Raw genomic sequence first — 20819 nt, forward strand, 5'->3', positions numbered from 1 at the left:
TGATCTTTTTTTGAGTCATATGACCAGGTTTTTGTGCTAAGTACACGCTTGTAAATTGTAGGTCGTTGATTACGTTCCGTCACGATGAAGTTTTTACTTGTACTCTCTGTTTTAGTTTCGGGTAAGTGATTTATGATATGTTTCCGCCTAGTTGTTCGGCTGCTCTCTGTGCACGGCGCTGCGCTGCGCTCTTTGCGAGACGCCATTGAACTTGCACTTGCATCATCATTATGGGCCGACATGCACCTCTGACAAGACCGTGACTTGGATACTGACAATAGTCTGAGTGAATATTATTAATGGGGACAAAAAAGAAAACCAGAAGTATTGCAATATCGCTCACTGCTTAAATAGGCGTTACGTAATCTTTTGAAAACTGTTCGAACGAAAGCAATTTTTTTGCATGAATCAATGCTCAATGAATTGGAATACTTTTCTGGGAAATTATTTGAAAATTCACTGTTTATTTATTCAAGAGTGACGTGTGTAAACCAAAACAAACAAGTATCCGTTTTTCTTGGTATTTATATTATTCAAAATTAATAGGTGTTGATTATTTCAATTTCCGAAGGTGAAAGTCGGTGTAATTTATTCATGCGTTTGGAAAGAGTCGTAAATCTAAGTATTTAAAGGTGAAAATCAACAAATTGGAAAGGTAACTAATTGTTACTGCTAAGGTATTTACCATAAACAAATGCTGTAACAAAAATGGATCAAATGTCCGGAAAATACAGTTACGTGAACTTAAAATTCATGCAATGTTATTTTATAAGGTACATTGAGATTAATACTGTAGGTATATGTAATCATTACAGCTTCCTGGTATATGCAACACATTTACTAGTGTACTTCTTAAAAAATTTTGCTTATATATGTTGCTGCACTATTATTGTACCAGAATCTTTGAAATTAATACAGTAAATGTAGTATTATTTGAAGAACATAAATATTTTTTTTTATGTATTTATGATGACTTTTTTAACCTGTATTTTCTGTGCAAAAATGCTTAGATAATTTATAATTGCATTGTTTCAAGACTTTTATACTTTGTTTGGCCATGCAAAGAAAATATATTTCTTCGTTAATTTGTCATCCATCCAAACATTTGTTGTATAATCTAGGTTCTCAATGGACGAGGTTGTTATCGTGGATGCTTATCCACGTGTGTGTTTCTCGATTCAATTATATTTGTTGTTGTTTAATTATAGTTATTATTTTTCATTCGTATTTACTTTGTATCGATAGACAACCATTTTCTGTATTTGTTCGTTTTCGTTTCATTCGATTCCAAGCATTATTCTCTGAGTTATGTCTGTTAGAAGCCGTTTCATGCTTCATTTCACCTCACAATACATGTATTCCTATGACAAAGAAGCACAAATCAATTTATTGTAAGCCATTTACGTAATGTTCACAAACATGCCTTTATCACAGCGAACGCAAGAGAAGTGGCAACTTTGTAGCGGATTAAGCCGAAATGTTTATTCTATAGTGACCTTCTCACATGGCACACCAATCATAGCGTTTTTCCTCCAATTTTAAAATCCGCGGTGTAATCCTATTAACCCTATATAAAGGGTGTTTTAGTGCATGTTCAGTGTGGATTGTTCTAATTGTTCTTTGATGCCAGACTTGTCTTCCGAATAAACGACGTATTAGTCTACCATAGTCTTTTGTGTTACCATTACACAATCACAGTGCTCAGCTTTTTTGGACCTGATCGAATGTGTGCGATAGACAGCCACAGTTGTAAATGTTTTTCAGTTTAAGATCAGAAATGATATCAGATTGTGATTGCATATTGTTGATGCCTTGATCAGTGAAATCATTTTATTTTGTCAAATTTTAGCTTGATCTGTTCTCTTTACATAGTGACCAATCAACCCTTTGGCTGTCTGGCAATTGTTAGAATTAAGGAACTTTCACAACATTTTTATTTTTGTATAGTAACTTCTGCTTCCCAACCAAATTCATCAGCATTTTAAAATTAGGGTTTAAATCCAAACTTGTCCCAACTAGAGAATCATGGCTAATGTGTAGTCTGAAAAAAAATGGACAATATATATATATATTTTTGAGTCGAATACATTTTTATTTTAATATTTTTATTTGCTTTAATTGTGTAAGGTCAATATCCTACATTGGCCTTCTATTACAAAGTACTGTGTGTATGGTAATTTGCATAAAATAAGGAGAAGTCTGTGGTAATTTGCATATTATAATGAAGTGAAATCAATGCTGTTCCATTTCAATAGATGCCTGTCACTTACCGTACCTCAGCATTCTGTTTGTCAGAACCATGTGACTGCTCCAAACCATGTGACTTTTGTTTGAAAATAATCTATCCAAAGCTGATGCCTCCATTTGTTGTCTGTCCAAGAGAAATAACATATGTCAAAACCATTTCAGATATCTGTAAAAATAAATTAAGAAAATTTGAATGCTTTCAAAAATGAAAGTTTGTATTTTGCTACTAGTAATTATTTTTCTTTAAAGAAAAAGTTTTGTCACAATTCTTAAAATTATAAAAAAGTATGTGCAAATTTAAAATGAGGCTAAACACTTCAGGAATATCTGTACATTGTACCCATAGTTGACTTCCTTATTTGAACTCTGTTTATCTTGATAAATAATCAGTTTTGGTTGTAGTCCTTTGAGTACAGGCAAATAGTGGAAACTGTTATATCTACCTTTTCCACATTCGGGGAATGATTTTGGTTAGCATTTTCATGCAGTGTGCACAAGTTGATAATCTATTTTCTTTCTGTAAATAGTAAATAAAAAGTCCCTCTCTCAAACTCTAGAAATAGAACTTGTGGTTTACATAATCTTTGTTGCTACACATTATTTGTACAGTGCTTAACGGTAATGCACAGGTATTTTTTTAAACAAGGGAACCAGGGGCGCAGCGCCCTCATGCCATGGTCATGCGCCCTCTTACCCTGGGGAGCAGATCCTCTGGTAACCATAAAATTCTGATTGATCAGAGATCTCATGTGGCCATAGTCTTCAACTGTGACCTGTCTGATAGTAATTTTGGCCCTAAGGAAGCCATAGAATGGCTCAATTTTAACTTAGAATTATCAAAAACTCCCTCACTTAGTGCGCCGCTGAATTGCAGTGCTCCCTCTTGCAGTTTTTTTCTAGAAAACCCCCTGATGCATAATAAAATTAATAACTATTTCATAATTGTATAATACTTAAATGTCAAGATTTATTGGAAACTCTTGTATACCTCTTATATTAATGTATGAATCATAAGTAGGTATTTATATCTTTATCCCAAAACTGTCCCTGGTTATGAGTATAGGAAGCAAAAATGTTCAAAAAAATATATATATAGATGGCAAGAATAGTTTTCTTTCAAATAGCCACTAATGAAAATGAATGATAATATTGTAATTTAATTTTTGTTACAGTGTGTTGTGCTGCTGATTTACTGGGTGTTGATAAATGCACTCGGGGTCCATCATATTGGTGCAGTCACATCAGAGCAGCCAAAGAATGTGGTGCAGTTAAACATTGCAAAGATAACGTCTGGTCAATGAAATACCAAAAAGAGGTACAAGAGTTCATCTTGATATTTTTTTCACAGTCTGATTTCTTTTTGTCAGTGGTGTCTATGGAATGTAATATCAATATTGTGATATTATGTCATTTGATTCGTTAACCTATTCATCACCATTTCCCTCACAAAAGAAAATAGTCCCGTTTATAGTCTATAGTACTTTCTTTTAGAAAATTGTGGAAAAAAATATCAAAATATTTTGGGTAAAAACTGAAAATTTATTCAAATTTTATATCCAGATTCCAAAATTAGAGTTCGTTTCCAGCAATATTGAAGAATATACGATAAAAAAAGTGCAGACCTATTTTGGCGAGAAAGCCTGGTGATGAAAAGGTCAATCATCACTGCAAAAGATGCTTTTTTGATAACAGGATGATGTCTGTAGGCGTCAACTAAATTTCACAAAATCATTGTGACTTTTTGCTTGAATACAATTTTTCAATTTTGTCTGTACACATGAAACACATAAACAAGTTTACATTATAAATAGTTGTAAATATACAACAATTGAGTTTATATTTTTTTTTTTTTCAGAATTATAACTGCTTTATTCCTACATTTCTTGATGGAGATTTTTTTTTTTCTAGAATGATGAAGTGTGTGATTTTTGCAAGGAAGTTATTGTAACTGTACGTAACCTGATCGCTAATAATGCCACAGAACAACAAATAACTGGTTTTCTGAAGTCGGCATGTGATCTTATTACTGATGCAGAACTCAAACTCATGGTAAGTTAGACAAAAATAGTTTTTTCCAGATATATTGATTATTTTGCGTTTGCTCTTTAGAGTTTACATTAACATAAGGGACAATTTGACTTTTTTTGTTTTGAGGCCTAAAATAAATACAAAAGCCAAGAACTTGGAAACGGGTATACAAAAGCTATATGAAACCGTATAAAAACAGGCACAACGAGTGTGGTATTAATACATACCTGGATTCTCTTTATATATCTAGTGTAATACGGCCGTAACTGAGTATGCCCAGGAACTATTTGACCTGATTATCAGTGAGTTGGACCCTGAAGTTGTCTGCACAGCAATGGGACTTTGTCAGCCTGCAATGTCTAATAAGATGCCAGACATGAAACCAATACTCAAGGTATGAAATGGAATTCAAGTTACTGTAGAAGTACCACAATATTGATATGCTAATTAGTGATGCTCTTGTGGAGTACAGTATATTGTAGCATAGTATATTATGTGTAGTATATTGTAGTAAAGTATGTTGTAGCATGCTATATTGTGGTGTGGTATATTGTAGCATGGTATATTGTGGCATGGTATAGCGTGGTATGTTTCTTGTTACAGTCTTCAGTCATATCATTGTTTGTATATCTCTTGTTTGTTTTGTATTGATTCTCTTCCATGACCTTGATAGTTATCATCTTGTCTAATTTCATTGTAATGTTGCCTATTTTATGCTACTATGTTCTTGCCTAAATTCTCAGAAATTTTCAGTGATACTTTTGGATCGATCTAACATATTATTGAATTTGTTACAACTAGGTGAAAAATTTATTTATTCTTGTAAAAGAAAAATTGAATTTATGAATTTAACGGTTAACTTTTGGGTTCAACAGTTTACATATATTTGTGCATTTTTATATCTTTTTCTTTAATGAATTTGGACAAAATGGACATAAATTTCATTTTGTCACAGGTTTTAATCAAAATTTGAAAAAAATCTGGAAAACATTATGCAGGTTTATTTTAGGAAGGTTACAATAGTTGACTTTTGACATCCAAAACTCTGACACCATTGTTGCCAGGGGGACCTCCCAAACCCAGGGATTGCACCAAAGAATCATGGGACAATATTGTTTATGTTGTTTACAATGTTAATCTATCTTTTGTTATCCATTGTAATAAATCCAGAAAGTAAATTTGTTGTGAGATTAGGCTTAACTGGAAGTGTACCTTTAACAGTTTGTTATTCTGGGGGCACATCTGTGTGACCACACTTTCAAAACAGGTGTTTATTGCATTTGCTAGCATAATGCGTACAACATGTGGTCACAAGATGGCGCTGTTTGCCCACTTATACATGCATATAGTAGTATACATTATTGTTAACAGAAAGTACCAAATGCAGATTTATGCACCGAATGTAAGACTGTTATTACTGAAGCAAAGCAAGCACTTGCTGATAACAAAACACGAGTAAGTACGCTTCTACTGGTTATAATACATCAATCACTTATTTATAAGAGATTTTAATAATAACATTGTTTAACCTTTTTACCACCAGTTCCCTATTTTAATCACAAATTCACAAAATAGTCCTGTTTATAGTCACACTTTCCTTCAGAAGATTGGGACAAAAATTGTCAAATTGAATTTAAGCTGAAAATTTACTCAAATGTTGTCCAAAATTATGATTTATTTCCAGATATATTGAAAAATATAAGAAAAGTGCAGAATACTCAAAAGACAAATCCTGTTATCAGATCATGGAGTGGATAAAAAACACACATTATTGTGAACATGACCTGCTTAGAAATGCATGTTTTTGGGAGTTGTCCAGGCAGTCAGCCATTTTCAATTGCATCAAAACATAATAAAAAGCTTGTGCATAGGTCATTTATCAACCAATTCCCCAAGTTTAAAGAAAAAGCTGCCCATAGAAGTCCGAGAAAATGAAAATTGCCCTAATCCTAAACCCTGGGTTGAAAATATGGCTATTCTGTTACAGTTAGAGAAATGATACTATTTTGTGTGACTTTCCTGTAAACAGGAGGAGATCTTAGAAGTCTTGGAACAATTGTGTCAACAGTTGGGCCCGTTTGAAGCTGAATGCGATGACTTCATGAAACAGTACATCCCTCAGTTACTGGATTTGCTCGAAGCTCAATTGGTAAGATAAAGGTTTTACACCACAATTAGAGATGTGAACAGCCTAGAATTTAATTCCCTTCAGTTTAAAACATTCACCAGGGAACTTATACAGAAAACGATATAAAACTGTTATAAACATTTTGTAAGTGTATATTATAAATCAAAATGGACGGATACAAATTAACCAATCCACAAATAGTATTGTGACATTTACGTTAGTTTTAATACATGTTAATGATAGTTCAACATTATTCAATCAGCAAGCCCCTTATTTTGAATACATGTGGTTGGTTGCAGTTGCTGTGTCATGTAAAGGAATGTACGCTCATTATGGACGTATACAATGTTTAGCTCTTGAGCCAATCACTATTGAAATTTTGCATTTGAATGAACATTGGTGATTGGCTTTTTACATTGAAAACAAGGAATAGAATTCCCCACTACATGGCTGAATAAGTGACTCACTTTAAATAATGAGTTAATGTCTAAATATTATTTTATTTGAATTTCAGGATCCTGAAGTAATCTGCCAAGCTCTAGGATTTTGTTCAAGTGTGATGAAAAAGAAATTAGTAAGCAACCGTGGACTCTCTAGAAGGGTAGCAAATAATGGTGCTTGTGTACTATAAACCAAACACAAGTGTATGCACTATAGGGTGCTTGTGTACTATAAACAAAACACAAGTGTATGCACTATAGGGTGCTGGTTTACTATAAACAAAACGTGTATGCACTAACCATTTTTGAGTTGTCTAGTTTACATGTTCACAATATTAGGACTGATTTCATTTGACAGCTTTTTAAAAGTTAACCACCAATCAGATTGCATGGTTATCACAAATGTATTTGAACTAGGTGCCTTGTACGGGGTACTGGTATATATAACTGTAAAGTTTTCAATATACAAATCTAGTTTATATCGATTATATAATTTTTGCACATCATTTGTCTACATTGTCATATTCATGTCCATGTGTTGGTGCTATTCTTTGTAATCTTTGTTTTGTTTCCTGTCTGTGTGAGAGTGTTAAAAATACGGTTCCTCTGACCAAAACTGAGACTAGGCTTTATGTAAACCAGGATCAACTTTTATGATAGTACAAATTTCCCTGATTTAAGGAGTTTGTGCAGCTCATTGTTGCTTTGTTTTTCGTATAACCCAAGTAAAATTGTTAATTCCACATAATTTGTTGTATTCTCCATTTATTACAGATCTTACCAAGTATTGAACTAACACCCGCCAAGAAAATGAAGAATGTAGATGCTTCTGTTCAGTGCATTGTCTGTGAGTTCGCCATGCAAGAAATTGATAAACTCATTACTCAGAATTCCTCAGCTGTAAGTATAGCATTTCCCACACAGCAAATTTTTTCGTCTGACTGAAAATTTAAAAATTTAAAATTTTTCCTATCAGCTGTTTGAAGATTTCTTTTAATGGCTTTCCTTGTGCAGTTCTGATGACTGCTAACAATATGTAAACATTCATTATTTTGTAAGGCTTCCCTATGTCATTCTGATGACTGCTAACAATATATAAACATTCATTGTTTTGTAAGGCTTCCCTATGTCATTCTGATGACTGCTAACAATATGTAAACATTCATCGTTTTGTAAGGCTTCCCTGTGCAGTTCTGATGACTGCTAACAATATGTAAACATTCATTGTTTTGTAAGGCTTCCCTGTGCAGTTCTGATGACTGCTAACAATATGTAAACATTCATTGTTTTGTAAGGCTTCCCTGTGCGGTTCTGATGACTGCTAACAATATATAAACATTCATTGTTTTGTAAGGCTTCCCTATGTCATTCTGATGACTGCTAACAATATGTAAACATTCATCGTTTTGTAAGGCTTCCCTGTGCAGTTCTGATGACTGCTAACAATATGTAAACATTCATTGTTTTGTAAGGCTTCCCTGTGCAGTTCTGATGACTGCTAACAATATGTAAACATTCATTGTTTTGTAAGGCTTCCCTGTGCGGTTCTGATGACTGCTAACAATATATAAACATTCATCGTTTTGTAAGGCTTCCCTATGCAGTTCTGATGACTGCTAACAATATATAAACATTCATTGTTTTGTAAGGCTTCCCTGTGCAGTTCTGATGACTGCTAACAATATGTAAACATTCATTATTTTGTAAGGTTCTTTAATGTGTTCTCTCAATGTTTTTTATTAGATTTCACAGAAATGGTTTATGCACGATTTTCAGTCGTCTTTGATAAACTGATTTACATTCAGTCTGGTGTAGCCATTCAAAACAGAAAAATTTTTCTGACAATATTTAGTGGGGTTTTCTATCACTATTGATGAGACTTTTGCTCAAGTACAATAAACAATTTTGTTATGGGTTTAAAACATGTAAAGTATATTCCCTTAAAGGGGAAGTCCTGCAAACAACATAATACTCTCAGATGAAAGAGCTCCACAAATGCAGGAGAATGCATGTTACAAAAAATAGTTCTCATCATTCATGGTCAACAAAACCATCAAGATAATTTAACTTCTATCTATGTTTTAACTCGCAACATCATTAGTCTACTACATTTATTTTGTTTCTTTTCTAGTCTGAAATCATTTCTGTTGTTGACAAAGTTTGTGAGATTTTGCCGTCTACTATACGTGGTGAATGCAAGAGTTTCGTTGATGAGTACGGACCCGCCATCATTCAGTTACTTGTACAAGAAGTATCACCTGATAAAATATGCTCCATGTTGAAACTGTGTATGGCTGTTACTCTTAAAGGTAACTTAAATGAGCCTGGTTTAGTTAATATGGTTAATGTTTAATGGTAACTTAATCAGACCTTGTTTATTTGATATGGTTAATGCTCAAGGGTAATTTAAACAGACCCTGTTTATTTAATATGGTTAATGCTTAAAGGTAAATTAAACAGACCCTATTTGATTTGCATGTGAGAAAACATCAGTGATAATGTCATGGTAATTCAGTACGCAGTGTTTGAGTAATAATTAATATTTTTTCATGGACCACACAAACCGTATCCAGTCCATAAAAGTCCATATCATACCTTATAGAGCCTTTTAAAAATAAATGTTTTAAACTGCTGGTTTTCATTCATTTCGGTTCTTAATCTTATTTCTGCCATTTATTCAAACGTACAGTGCGGATTGGTATTTCTGTGGCTGCGTGATGTGCTCACAACTTTGATGCTCTAAATCTCTAAATAGAATGTTTGCTCAAATATGATGAAACTGGGTGGGGCTGGGCTGTGATATAAAAAATTATTGCATGGCTCGCTCACTAGGTTTTTTGTAGCATTATGAGGCTGGGCAATACAAAGGTATATAATAAGGAACAAGTTTGATAATGGACCATAAAATATAACTTGTGAAAATTTATATTCAGTTAGATGAGCGTTTTTGAAGGTTTCCTTGTTTTCACTTTATTTTTTTTCCCCAATAGCAGATACCGAGTGTAACCTTTGTAAATTGGTAATTCAGTATGCTGACAGTGTATTAATTAAGAATTTAACTCAACAAGAGATTATTAAAGGTCTTCATGATTTCTGCAATGTCCTGCCAGACAATCTGAAAAGCCAGGTAAAGTTTGAATTCTACTAAAAATTTCACATTTTTAGATACCATTGTCACCAAAAATCATGACAAATATAATTCTTCATCGGATTTCCCACTGGTTGGGAGATATTTCTTTTTGCATATGAATGTAAATTAAATTGTTTGTTTTGTTTCAGTGTAACTCTATAATTGACCAGTATGGCAGTGCTATCCCTGCGCTATTGGAGCAGTTAGTAGATCCTCTTAAAATATGTGAGGTAAACTATACATTAATTTCAGTGTAACTCTATAATTGACCAGTATGGCAGTGCTATCCCTGCGCTATTGGAACAGTTAGTAGATCCTCTTAAAATATGTGAGGTAAACTATGCATTAATTTCAGTGTAACTCTATAATTGACCAGTATGGCAGTGCTATCCCTGCGCTATTGGAACAGTTAGTAGATCCTCTTAAAATATGTGAGGTAAACTATACATTAATTTCAGTGTAACTCTATAATTGACCAGTATGGCAGTGCTATCCCTGCGCTATTGGAGCAGTTAGTAGATCCTCTTAAAATATGCGAGGTAAACTATGCATTAATTTCAGTGTAACTCTATAATTGACCAGTATGGCAGTGCTATCCCTGCGCTATTGGAACAGTTAGTAGATCCTCTTAAAATATGTGAGGTAAACTATACATTAATTTCAGTGTAACTCTATAATTGACCAGTATGGCAGTGCTATCCCTGCGCTATTGGAACAGTTAGTAGATCCTCTTAAAATATGTGAGGTAAACTATGCATTAATTTCAGTGTAACTCTATAATTGACCAGTATGGCAGTGCTATCCCTGCGCTATTGGAGCAGTTAGTAGATCCTCTTAAAATATGTGAGGTAAACTATGCATTAATTTCAGTGTAACTCTATAATTGACCAGTATGGCAGTGCTATCCCTGCGCTATTGGAGCAGTTAGTAGATCCTCTTAAAATATGCGAGGTAAACTATGCATTAATTTCAGTGTAACTCTATAATTGACCAGTATGGCAGTGCTATCCCTGCGCTATTGGAACAGTTAGTAGATCCTCTTAAAATATGCGAGGTAAACTATGCATTAATTTCAGTGTAACTCAATAATTGACCAGTATGGCAGTGCTATCCCTGCGCTATTGGAGCAGTTAGTAGATCCTCTTAAAATATGTGAGGTAAACTATACATTAATTTTGGTGTGGCCATGGACTATTACTTGTAGGTTGTTATATGTGTAAACTTGAAAATAAACAAGAGAAAAAAAACAGATCAGTGTTACTCATTAACATAAGTTTGTTGGAGTTTGATTTTTATAAACAGTCATTGAGAAAAATGAAGAAAAACACTAGTTTTAAGATAAATGTATGTCAAGTAAAAAAAACACTATATTTAGAACAAAATTATAAATTTACAATACATTTGACACTAAAAACTGACTTCTCTTTCTCACTAGTTATTAGGTTTGTGCGGCACCACTCAGACTAAGGTAAGTAAATACCTCTTATTTCTAATAGTGATTTTAATATGAATTGGGAAATAATGGTGTTTTGTTGTGATTCGTTAAATTAATGATTCATCAGACCACAGTCTCTAGATTTGTAGGACTGATCAGATCCGACTTTGGATCTGGGGAAATTGTAAGCCAAAAACATACTACATACCTTTCTGCTTGACAACACGTGCAAATTTCCAAACATCAGTATTTGACCTATCAGGAGATGTAATGTTTTTTTCATGGTAGTGCTCAACATAATCATTTTTGCCGGCCAAAATGATTTGCCAGTTTTTATTAGCTTCGCTGTCGACTTTGTCGAGCGGAGCTTATCAAATGAGTGATTGTCCGTCGTTGTCAGTGTCAATGTTTTACTTTTTCGACTTCTTCTTGAAAACTACAAGCCTGAATGCTTTGATACTTGGTGTATATGTACCTTGGGTAGACCTCTCTCAGATTTGTTCATTTTATGATGATATCTTCAATTCTCTAATTTTGGTGAATATTTTTGTCATTTTTGGTAAAAAGTGATATTTTCGACTTCTTGTTGAAAACCGCAAGTCCAATTGCTTTGATATTACATATATAGGTACTACATGTGGACCTCTCTCAGATTTGTTTATTTTGTAATGATATCTTTAATTCTCAAATGTTGATGAATATTTTTGGTAAAAAGTGATATTTTCGAATTCTTATTTAAAACCACAAGTCCAATTGCTTTAATATATTATACATATAGATAGGTGTACTGCATATGGACCTCTCTCAGATTTGTTCATTTTCTAATGATATCTTCTTTTCTTTAATTGCCATGTGCATTGCTAACAGTGGAGCTATCTCAGCCGACAGGGTGCTTGTTTTATGCTTGTTTCAATAGTTTGTTTATTTTGCAGCAAATGAACATGATTTCTTATTGGCTACAAGTATTAGTCAAAATTCTGGAAAAATTATGAAAAACAATTTAATATTTGGCTTTTAAAATTTGTGATGAATGAATGACAAAAGTTGATTTTGGGGCTCAAAAGTTTGATATCGATATAGCCATTATGGAAAATAAACAATAAAAGTTTTAAAATGATTTTGATATAAAGAAGGGTACATTTACTTGACCTTGCTTGACCCATCTCTTTGATTTTTATTGTCAGAGTTTTCCAGTCTTAAAGAAGACAAAGGTTGTTAATGCCTCTCCAACTTGTGCTCTATGTGAATTTGTTATGCAACAATTAGACCAGATGTTAGGACAGAACGCAACTGAGGTATGTATTATATAAACAGACTTTACTAAAAGACCTTATGTGGACGGGATATCATTTGTATATCAAATTTGAATCCTACAGTATGGTATCATTATTTTTATCGTGTCTACCGTTAAAGTCCTATTATAAACCGCGGTTTATATTACAATGTATCAATTTAAAAATTGGGATCAAAAGCTCAAGTTCGGGGTGCGGTTTCTATTACGTACATATTGCAATCACTAAATGGGCGTGGTCATTTTTTGTCCACAACACATGCACAAAACAAACAATACACCGTACAATCTCTTGAATAGGCGTCGGGGAAGAGTGAAAGGCCTTATTTTGGTTCTAAAATAGGCGTTACGAAATGTTGAAAAATTACAATAAAAAAAAAATTCTACATGATACAAAAAATACTCAGTATTTTTAATGTAATATGCATTTATTTTTTTTAATTTTCTTGGTAACGAAAAGTATATTCTAACAGAAGTTTCAAATAAAAACACGAATGCACTGCTTAGTAGCAAATGATCACATAACGGTAGCTCGATCCGGCCATGCTGCTGGTCACAAGTGAATAACTTACTTGTTTTCGAAGTGTTGATATTGGTGATTATTATTTAGTAGTGATTACAATAACGCACGAAAAATAAATTCGTTGAATTGTTATAAAATGCAAGTAAAATTCAACTTAGTTTCCCCGTAAGCGAATGATTTCAGTCACATGTAAACAGCCGATACGATATCCGCCATGCTTTTGAATGCTCACGTGACGTATTATTGACCGGATAGGTCAAGTCGCTAATTAACCAATCAAAATGCTGGATGGTGCCCACGTGTCTAAATTACATAGCTCATTTAAATATGTTAATGACAGTTCAGCGACCTCATGGTGAACGCAACACGGAAGAGATTTACCGATAATGTAGTGCGATCTTTTTCCTTTGATTTCCATGGGAAAACGGCATGATTTTTTTTTTAAATCAAGAAATTATTTGTTTTCGAAAGATAAATTATTCTTCAATGCTCAGTTTAACACTTTTACGGTGATAAAAGCTCATTGTCTAAAACTTACGAAACACAGACTTATTCAGAAAGAGTATTGACAGAGGTCGCCGCCAGAACAAAAGCAGTTTCATTGCCTGTCTGACATCTTATCACCGCTGAACAATAAATAGGTGTGAATATTTTTAGGCATGTTGTCGAAACAAAGAATAGGATTAGGAACAATGCCGTTTTGGAACAGCTGGTTGAAACAATGAAGACAGTCACGGTCTTGTTGAATTGGGGGTGCGGTTAGTAATAGGTACTTTTCAAGTTTTCAATTTTTGTTAAGAACTCTTTAACCCCGAAGCCGGAATTGGGGGTGCGGTTACTATTACGTATGCGGTTTATATTAGGACTTTAACGGTAATAACCAATTGATCACTGCAAATTCCAACTGTCACAATTACCCACATAGTTAGAGAGCTCTATAAACAAAATGGCTGACTAGTGGCCATTTTTACCATTCCATGACTGGATATCATATTGTAGTAGCACAACTGCTCACATAAATTACAATATATAAATATTTTAACAGCACAGTATATTATAAATACAATTTTGGGTTTCTAATAGAGCAAATACTGTAGCTGTTTTGAAGTGTACTGTTTTGTTTCTACCTAGGCTGAGATCATTGCTGCTCTTGACGATGTGTGTGCAAGGCTTCCCGGTTCCCTTGCAGAAGAGTGCAAAAGCTTTGTTGATGAATATGGACCAGCTGTTATTCAGTTGCTTGTCAATGAACTTGACCCACAGAAAGTGTGCTCTGTGCTGGGACTGTGCAAAGGAAATACTCTTAAAGGTTAGTGGAATGTCGGAGTATGTCACCTAATACCTCCAGAAAAATGTCTTTGTTTTCATATTTTTCCAAAAAATTTGATCAGGACCTTCATTTTTAGCTCCGCTGTCGACAAATTCGACACATCGAAGCTGTTCATATTACTGATTGTCCGTCGTCGTCAACTTTTCAATTTCAACTTCTTCTTCAAAACCGCAAGTCAAAATGCTTCCAAATTGAATATGCAAGTACTTTGGGTGGTTCTCTCCAAGATTTGTTCATTTTGTGTCAAAATCTCTAATTCTCTATTTTTGGTGAATATTTTTGTCATTTTCTTCTTAAAAACTACAAGTCTGATTGCTTTGATATTACATATATAGGTACTACATGTGAACCTCTCTCAGATTTGTTCATTTCATGATGATATCTTTAATTCTCTAATTTTGGTGAATATTTTTGGTAAAAAGTGATATTTTCGAATTCTTATTTAAAACCACAAGTCTGATTGCTTTAATACTATACATATTGTTCATTTTCTAATGTGCATTACTAACAGCGGAGCTATCTCAGCTGACAGGCTGCTTGTTTTTACATATTATATAAGAACAATGTATAAAAATATTACACCAAAATTATGGCATTTTATTTGCAATCTTTATAATAGTTTAAATGTCTATTCAAGATTTCATTCTCATTGCTCGATCACTCTGGTTTTAGACATGCATATAATAACATAGGTTGCATTTCAAGTCGGTGGGATTCCAAGTAAAAATAAAGTCTTCTACAGTGAAATCGTAGTATAAAATAGAATACCAATACTCAACACCACTAGGCAAACTTCAAAAACATTAGAATCCACAAGAAAATTTACAATTCTGGGGGGGAAAAAAGTGGACAAACATAACACAGATAATTTAGTGAGAGATTTAAAATAATAATAATAATAATAATAATAACTTTATTTAATTAAGCGCAACAATTCCAACATATGAAGATCAAAGGCGCTGATACAATAAACAATCAGTCAAATATTAAAAGCACATTTAAATAAGTGCGTTTTCAGTCTGGATTTAAAAATGTCTACTGAAGGACTAGAACGAACAGACAGAGGTAATTCATTAAAAAGTTTAGGACCTAAATTTTCAAAAGCACGGTCTTTTTATATAACACCTTGGACTTTTTACTACACACCTGACGAGTTTTAATAAGAAACTTCGATTCAGATCTTAAACTACGACTAGGTACATAAAATTTGATTAATTCACATAGATAATTTGGGGCAAAACCATACAAAGATTTATACACTAGTAAAAGTAATTTGAAATTGATTCTTTGTACAACTGGTAACCAATGAAGTTTAATAAAAATGTCTGTAATGTGGTCATATTTTTGAGCACGAGTGACAAGGCGTGCTGCTGCATTTTGTACACGAATAAGAGGTTTTATCTTAGTTACAGGGAGACCAGACAATAATGAATTACAGCTGTCTAAGCGAGAAGATAAGAATGCATGTACCAACTTTTCGGTATCAGATTGGGATAATGATTTACGAATACGATTAATATTTCTTAGATGGGAATATCCAGATCTACAAATAGTAGAAATGTGTGTTTCCATAGATAACTGCGAATCAAACAAGACACCTAAGTTTCTAGCACTTGACGAAGCACTAACCAATTCTTCACCAATTGCGATACTAGACAAAGGACACGAGTCTTGTGAGAATCTCCGAGACGACATGCACACAAATTCAGTTTTCGACACATTCAAAAGTAGGAAATTACAAGACATCCAATCGCTAACATCTTGAATACATGTCTGAAGTATCACCCGGGCTCCTGAAAACCAACCAATTGGTGATGTATGGGGTTTTTGTGAAATAATTTGTGTTCATGAGGTTCATGACATGTACAGATTTGGTCAAACAAAAAATAAGAATAAAAGAAAGTTTGAAAATAATGTATTTTTTTTTCTCTCAAAGTTCCTGCGAAAAATGATCAAGAATGCGATTTATGCAAATTACTTGTTCAATATCTGGATTCAACATTGGCAAAAAATGCTACACAACAGGAGATTGAGATGGCTTTGAAACAGATTTGTGCTGTTCTCCCTTCTGAACTGAAAGATCAGGTACGTGTTCTTATTGAATCTACCTCTGAACTGAAAGATCAGGTAAGAGTTCTTATTGAATCTACCTCTGAACTGAAAGATCAGGTAAGAGTTCTTATTGAATCTACCTCTGAACTGAAAGATCAGGTACGTGATCTTGTTGAATCTACCTCTGAACTGAAAGATCAGGTACGTGATCTTGTTGAATCTACCTCTGAACTGAAAGATCAGGTACGTGATCTTTTTTAATCTACCTCTGAACTGAAAGATCAGGGACGTGTTCTTTTTGAATCTACCTCTGAACTGAAAGATCAGGTAAGAGTTCTTATTGAATCTACCTCTGAACTGAAAGATCAGGTACGTGATCTTGTTGAATCTACCTCTGAGCTGAAAGATCAGGGACATGTTCTTTTTGAATCTACCTCTGAACTGAAAGATCAGGTAAGAGTTCTTATTGAATCTACCTCTGAACTGAAAGATCAGGGACGTGTTCTTTTTGAATCTACCTCTGAACTGAAAGATCAGGTAAGAGTTCTTTTTGAATCTACCTCTGAACTGAATCATCAGGGACGTGTTCTTATTGAATCTACCTCTGAACTGAAAGATCAGGGACGTGTTCTTGTTGAATCTACCTCTGAACTGAAAGATCAGGGACGTGTTCTTTTTTAATCTACCTCTGAACTGAAAGATCAGGTACGTGTTCTTGTTGAATCTGTCTCTGAACTGAAAGATCAGGGACGTGTTCTTTTTGAATCTACCTCTGAACTGAAAGATCAGGGACGTGTTCTTTTTGAATAAACCTCTGAACTGAATCATCAGGTACGTGTTCTTGTTGAATCTGTCTCTGAACTGAAAGATCAGGTACGTGTTCTTGTTGAATCTGTCTCTGAACTGAAAGATCAGGTACGTGTTCTTGTTGAATCTACCTCTGAACTGAAAGATCAGGGACGTGTTCTTGTTGAATCTACCTCTGAACTGAAAGATCAGGGACGTGTTCTTTTTGAATCTACCTCTGAACTGAAAGATCAGGGACGTGTTCTTGTTGAATCTACCTCTGAACTGAAAGATCAGGGACGTGTTCTTGTTGAATCTACCTCTGAACTGAATCATCAGGGACGTGTTCTTGTTGAATCTACATCAGGTACGTGATCTTGAAGCTATTCTGAGCTGGTGTTGACCTACAATTAGGTGGTCTATATTAAAACTTGTTAGAAAAATACCAGTATTTCCTTTTGACTTAAATTTTTCTTGTTTTTTGTAGTGTAATTCGTTGGTTGATCAGTATGGACCTATCCTGTTTCAGTTATTAGAACAACTGGCAACACCTGATGCAGTTTGTAAAGTAGGTATTTTCAGCTTGATAGGGTATGGTGGGGAAGTGGTGTGTACTTCATAGTTGATGGAAAGGTGGGAAATTGACATTTGATAGAAAGGTGGGAAGTCGACATTTGATAGGAGAGGGTGGGGAAGTTGATTGGTCATAGGGGAGGATCGGAGAAGTTGACAGTTGGTGGGAACGTTGGCAGTTGGTGGCGGGAGAGTGGACATCGGCACATACCTAGTACATACCTAAATGTATACCTTAATTGTTTTACTTGCTTTGTCAGTTATTTGGTGATAGAATCATGCATTGACAAATTGCATTGTTTATAATACTTTTAAAAGTTGGCTTGTGTCGATGACAATCATCGTCGCAAATCTATTGCCTCTTTGTGGCTCCTGATGGTCACCATGGAAAAATATGCCTACATTGTAGTATTAATAGTAGCTTGTAAAAGCACCAACCAATGTGCCTCTTAAATTTGTAGAAGATGATTTGTATTCCCAATGTAAAATAAAAGCTGATTGGTCATTCACGTTTATGATGTCAGTATATTTTGTCAGAGTATGTTTGCAGTGTAGCGGAAATTTGATTCAGAAAAGGAGATTCTACAGATCATTAAAAAAAAAACAATGATAGCTCAGTGTGCATTATTGACTGATATTTTGATATCAACATTATCACTTTTGAACTGCCAAGTGACATCATGCAGTGATTTGATGTGGAGGAGGCTGATAACTTAGAGCGCCCTCATTGTCGGTAATCAGCATATGTTAACCATCTTTGCATTTTGTTTCTAGTTCATCGGACTGTGTCAGAGTTCTACCAAGAATGTAGGTCTGAATAAATGCACCTATGGTCCATCATATTGGTGTGCAAATGAAAGTAACGCCATGATGTGCAATGTAAGTAAAACAAATATTATTTACACTGACATGCAATTTCTGGGAGTCAAGGATGCGATGTATCACCATATATCAAGTGTAACGAAAATATGCACATGTAATATTGTGGTTGTGGATGCTGCAAAATAAAATTCAATTTCATTGAATATATGCAGACTGACATGTTTGTATTTGCTGCCTTGACAAAAGTGGGTGTCTTGCTACTTTCGAAAAATTTTCAATCAGCGACATCCTGTTTTATGCTATTGATACATTCTTTTTAGTGCTGGGTTCATATCACATAAAAATTACTTTTGTTTTTATTTTACCATAATACCATAGTAATTAAAAATAAAACTATTGATAGTCGCATGACAGTAATAATAAATGCAGATTGTTTTGCGATTGGTTATTTGGTGTGATACATAAAATTCAAATTAGTGTGTCATGTGACAGGGTCTTGGAATGTAGACTTGTCCCTTTTCATATGAATTGCAAAAACCTACCAATTCACCTATGAGTTTATCCATACATCAGTTTTTGTGTCTGTACCTACATATCAGGCATACATAATCTCGTCATGTTCAAACTTCACATGTATCTCGTATGTATGACTTGTGTTTGTTTTAAGGTACAATTCAATGTGGCTGCCGGTCGGGTCGGGTCGGGTCAGGTCAAGTCAATATGTTACTAATGTCAGTTTCATTTCTCTATTGCAGGCTGTTGAACATTGCAAAAATCATGTTTGGTAAACATTTTGTTTGCTATGCTAATTGGAATACTTAATGCAGCTGATTGTTTATTCAAGATATATGCAAGTAGTCTAGATAGAATCACTATTTGCTTTAACATTAAGATGAAAGTATTTCTTGTTCACATGTTGTTGATGTTATGTGTATAAATTTATTTTGTATTTTCTTGAAAAAAATCTATTGTAATTATTCAACATTCTTTTTCCTCAATTGAGACAGTTAATGTTTTTTTGTGAAACCTAAAATGATGTACAAGAAACACTTTATCATATCAATCTAAATGTTAATTATTAAACTAAAATGAAAATTTACTAAAAACATGGTTTTTATACACCTGTGAGAATAAATGTTGCCTAAATGGAACTTACTGACTGTCCTTAGCAATGCATAGTAACCACTGATAATAAATATAGGATAGGAATTCACTTTTATTATTTTTTTAATAAATTCATAGTGAATTCTTGAAGTTTTTTTGTGTGCTTTGAAAAAATTATTATGTTAGAAACACTAATATGTATTTTGGTTTGATGAATGACTTAAATCTGTGAGGGTGCACTTCCTACTGCTACACTTGGTAATGATATACCGGGTAATCATGTTGGTATGCATAGAATGGTGATGTAATCATGTTGGTACGCATAGAATGGTGATGTAATCATGTTGGTACACATAGAATGGTGATGTAATCGTGTTGGTACACATTGAATGGTGATGTAATCGTGTTGGTACACATAGAATGGTGATGTAATCGTGTTGGTACACATAGAATGGTGATGTAATTGTGTTGGTACACATAGAATGGTGATGTAATCGTGTTGGTACACATAGAATGGTGATGTAATCGTGTTGGTACACATAGAATGGTGATGTGATGCATAAAGAGATTAACACCTGATTATGCAAATATTAGATCTCGCAGTTATAAATTATATTTTGGACAATTTTCTTTTTTATCAGGGAACTAATTGTATAATGTTATATGGCTGTAATAGAATTATCTGAATAAAATGATGGAACATAAAAACTTTGGTGTGGTTTTAGAGCTCCTGAAAGATGCTTTTTGAAAATTCATCCTGTGTATTTTTTTTCATTGACATGTGCAGATGATTTGCTGGTTCACCAGTGTCACCAATATTGTACAAATAAAAATTTGTAAGTGCATTCTTAGACCAAGGAACAGGTTTTTATACCACTAATAGTAATTTCACCTTTCAAACTGAATCGTAACCAGTAAAGCAGATTGCTA

General features: G+C 33.9%; 1 protein-coding gene across 1 annotated transcript; it reads left to right on the forward strand.

Moving 5' to 3' along the window:
* The first annotated feature begins 1 nt into the window (after position 1).
* Positions 2 to 20597, forward strand: LOC102809196 (prosaposin-like). The gene is made up of 18 exons (XM_085493970.1): positions 2 to 121; positions 3420 to 3562; positions 4156 to 4296; positions 4526 to 4669; positions 5647 to 5730; positions 6305 to 6424; positions 6918 to 6977; positions 7618 to 7743; positions 8975 to 9152; positions 9834 to 9970; positions 10123 to 10203; positions 11409 to 11445; positions 12603 to 12703; positions 14354 to 14531; positions 16489 to 16637; positions 17878 to 17958; positions 18738 to 18842; positions 19541 to 20597. The coding sequence occupies exons 1-18, from the start codon at positions 85 to 87 to the stop codon at positions 19571 to 19573; spliced, it is 1935 nt and encodes a 644-aa protein (XP_085350096.1). The 5' UTR covers positions 2 to 84; the 3' UTR covers positions 19574 to 20597.
* Positions 20598 to 20819: the final 222 nt, after the last annotated feature.

This window comes from Saccoglossus kowalevskii, chromosome 19, assembly GCF_978046115.1.
Source record: "Saccoglossus kowalevskii chromosome 19, keSacKowa6.1, whole genome shotgun sequence".
NCBI lineage: Eukaryota > Metazoa > Hemichordata > Enteropneusta > Harrimaniidae > Saccoglossus > Saccoglossus kowalevskii.

Coding starts and splice junctions, on each gene's coding strand:
- LOC102809196 (XM_085493970.1), top strand. CDS start 85: ATGAAGTTTTTACTTGTACTCTCTGTTTTAGTTTCGG. Junction 4,297..4,525: donor ATGCAGAACTCAAACTCATG/GTAAGTTAGACA, acceptor TTATATATCTAG/TGTAATACGGCCGTAACTGA. Junction 16,638..17,877: donor CTTCTGAACTGAAAGATCAG/GTACGTGTTCTT, acceptor TGTTTTTTGTAG/TGTAATTCGTTGGTTGATCA.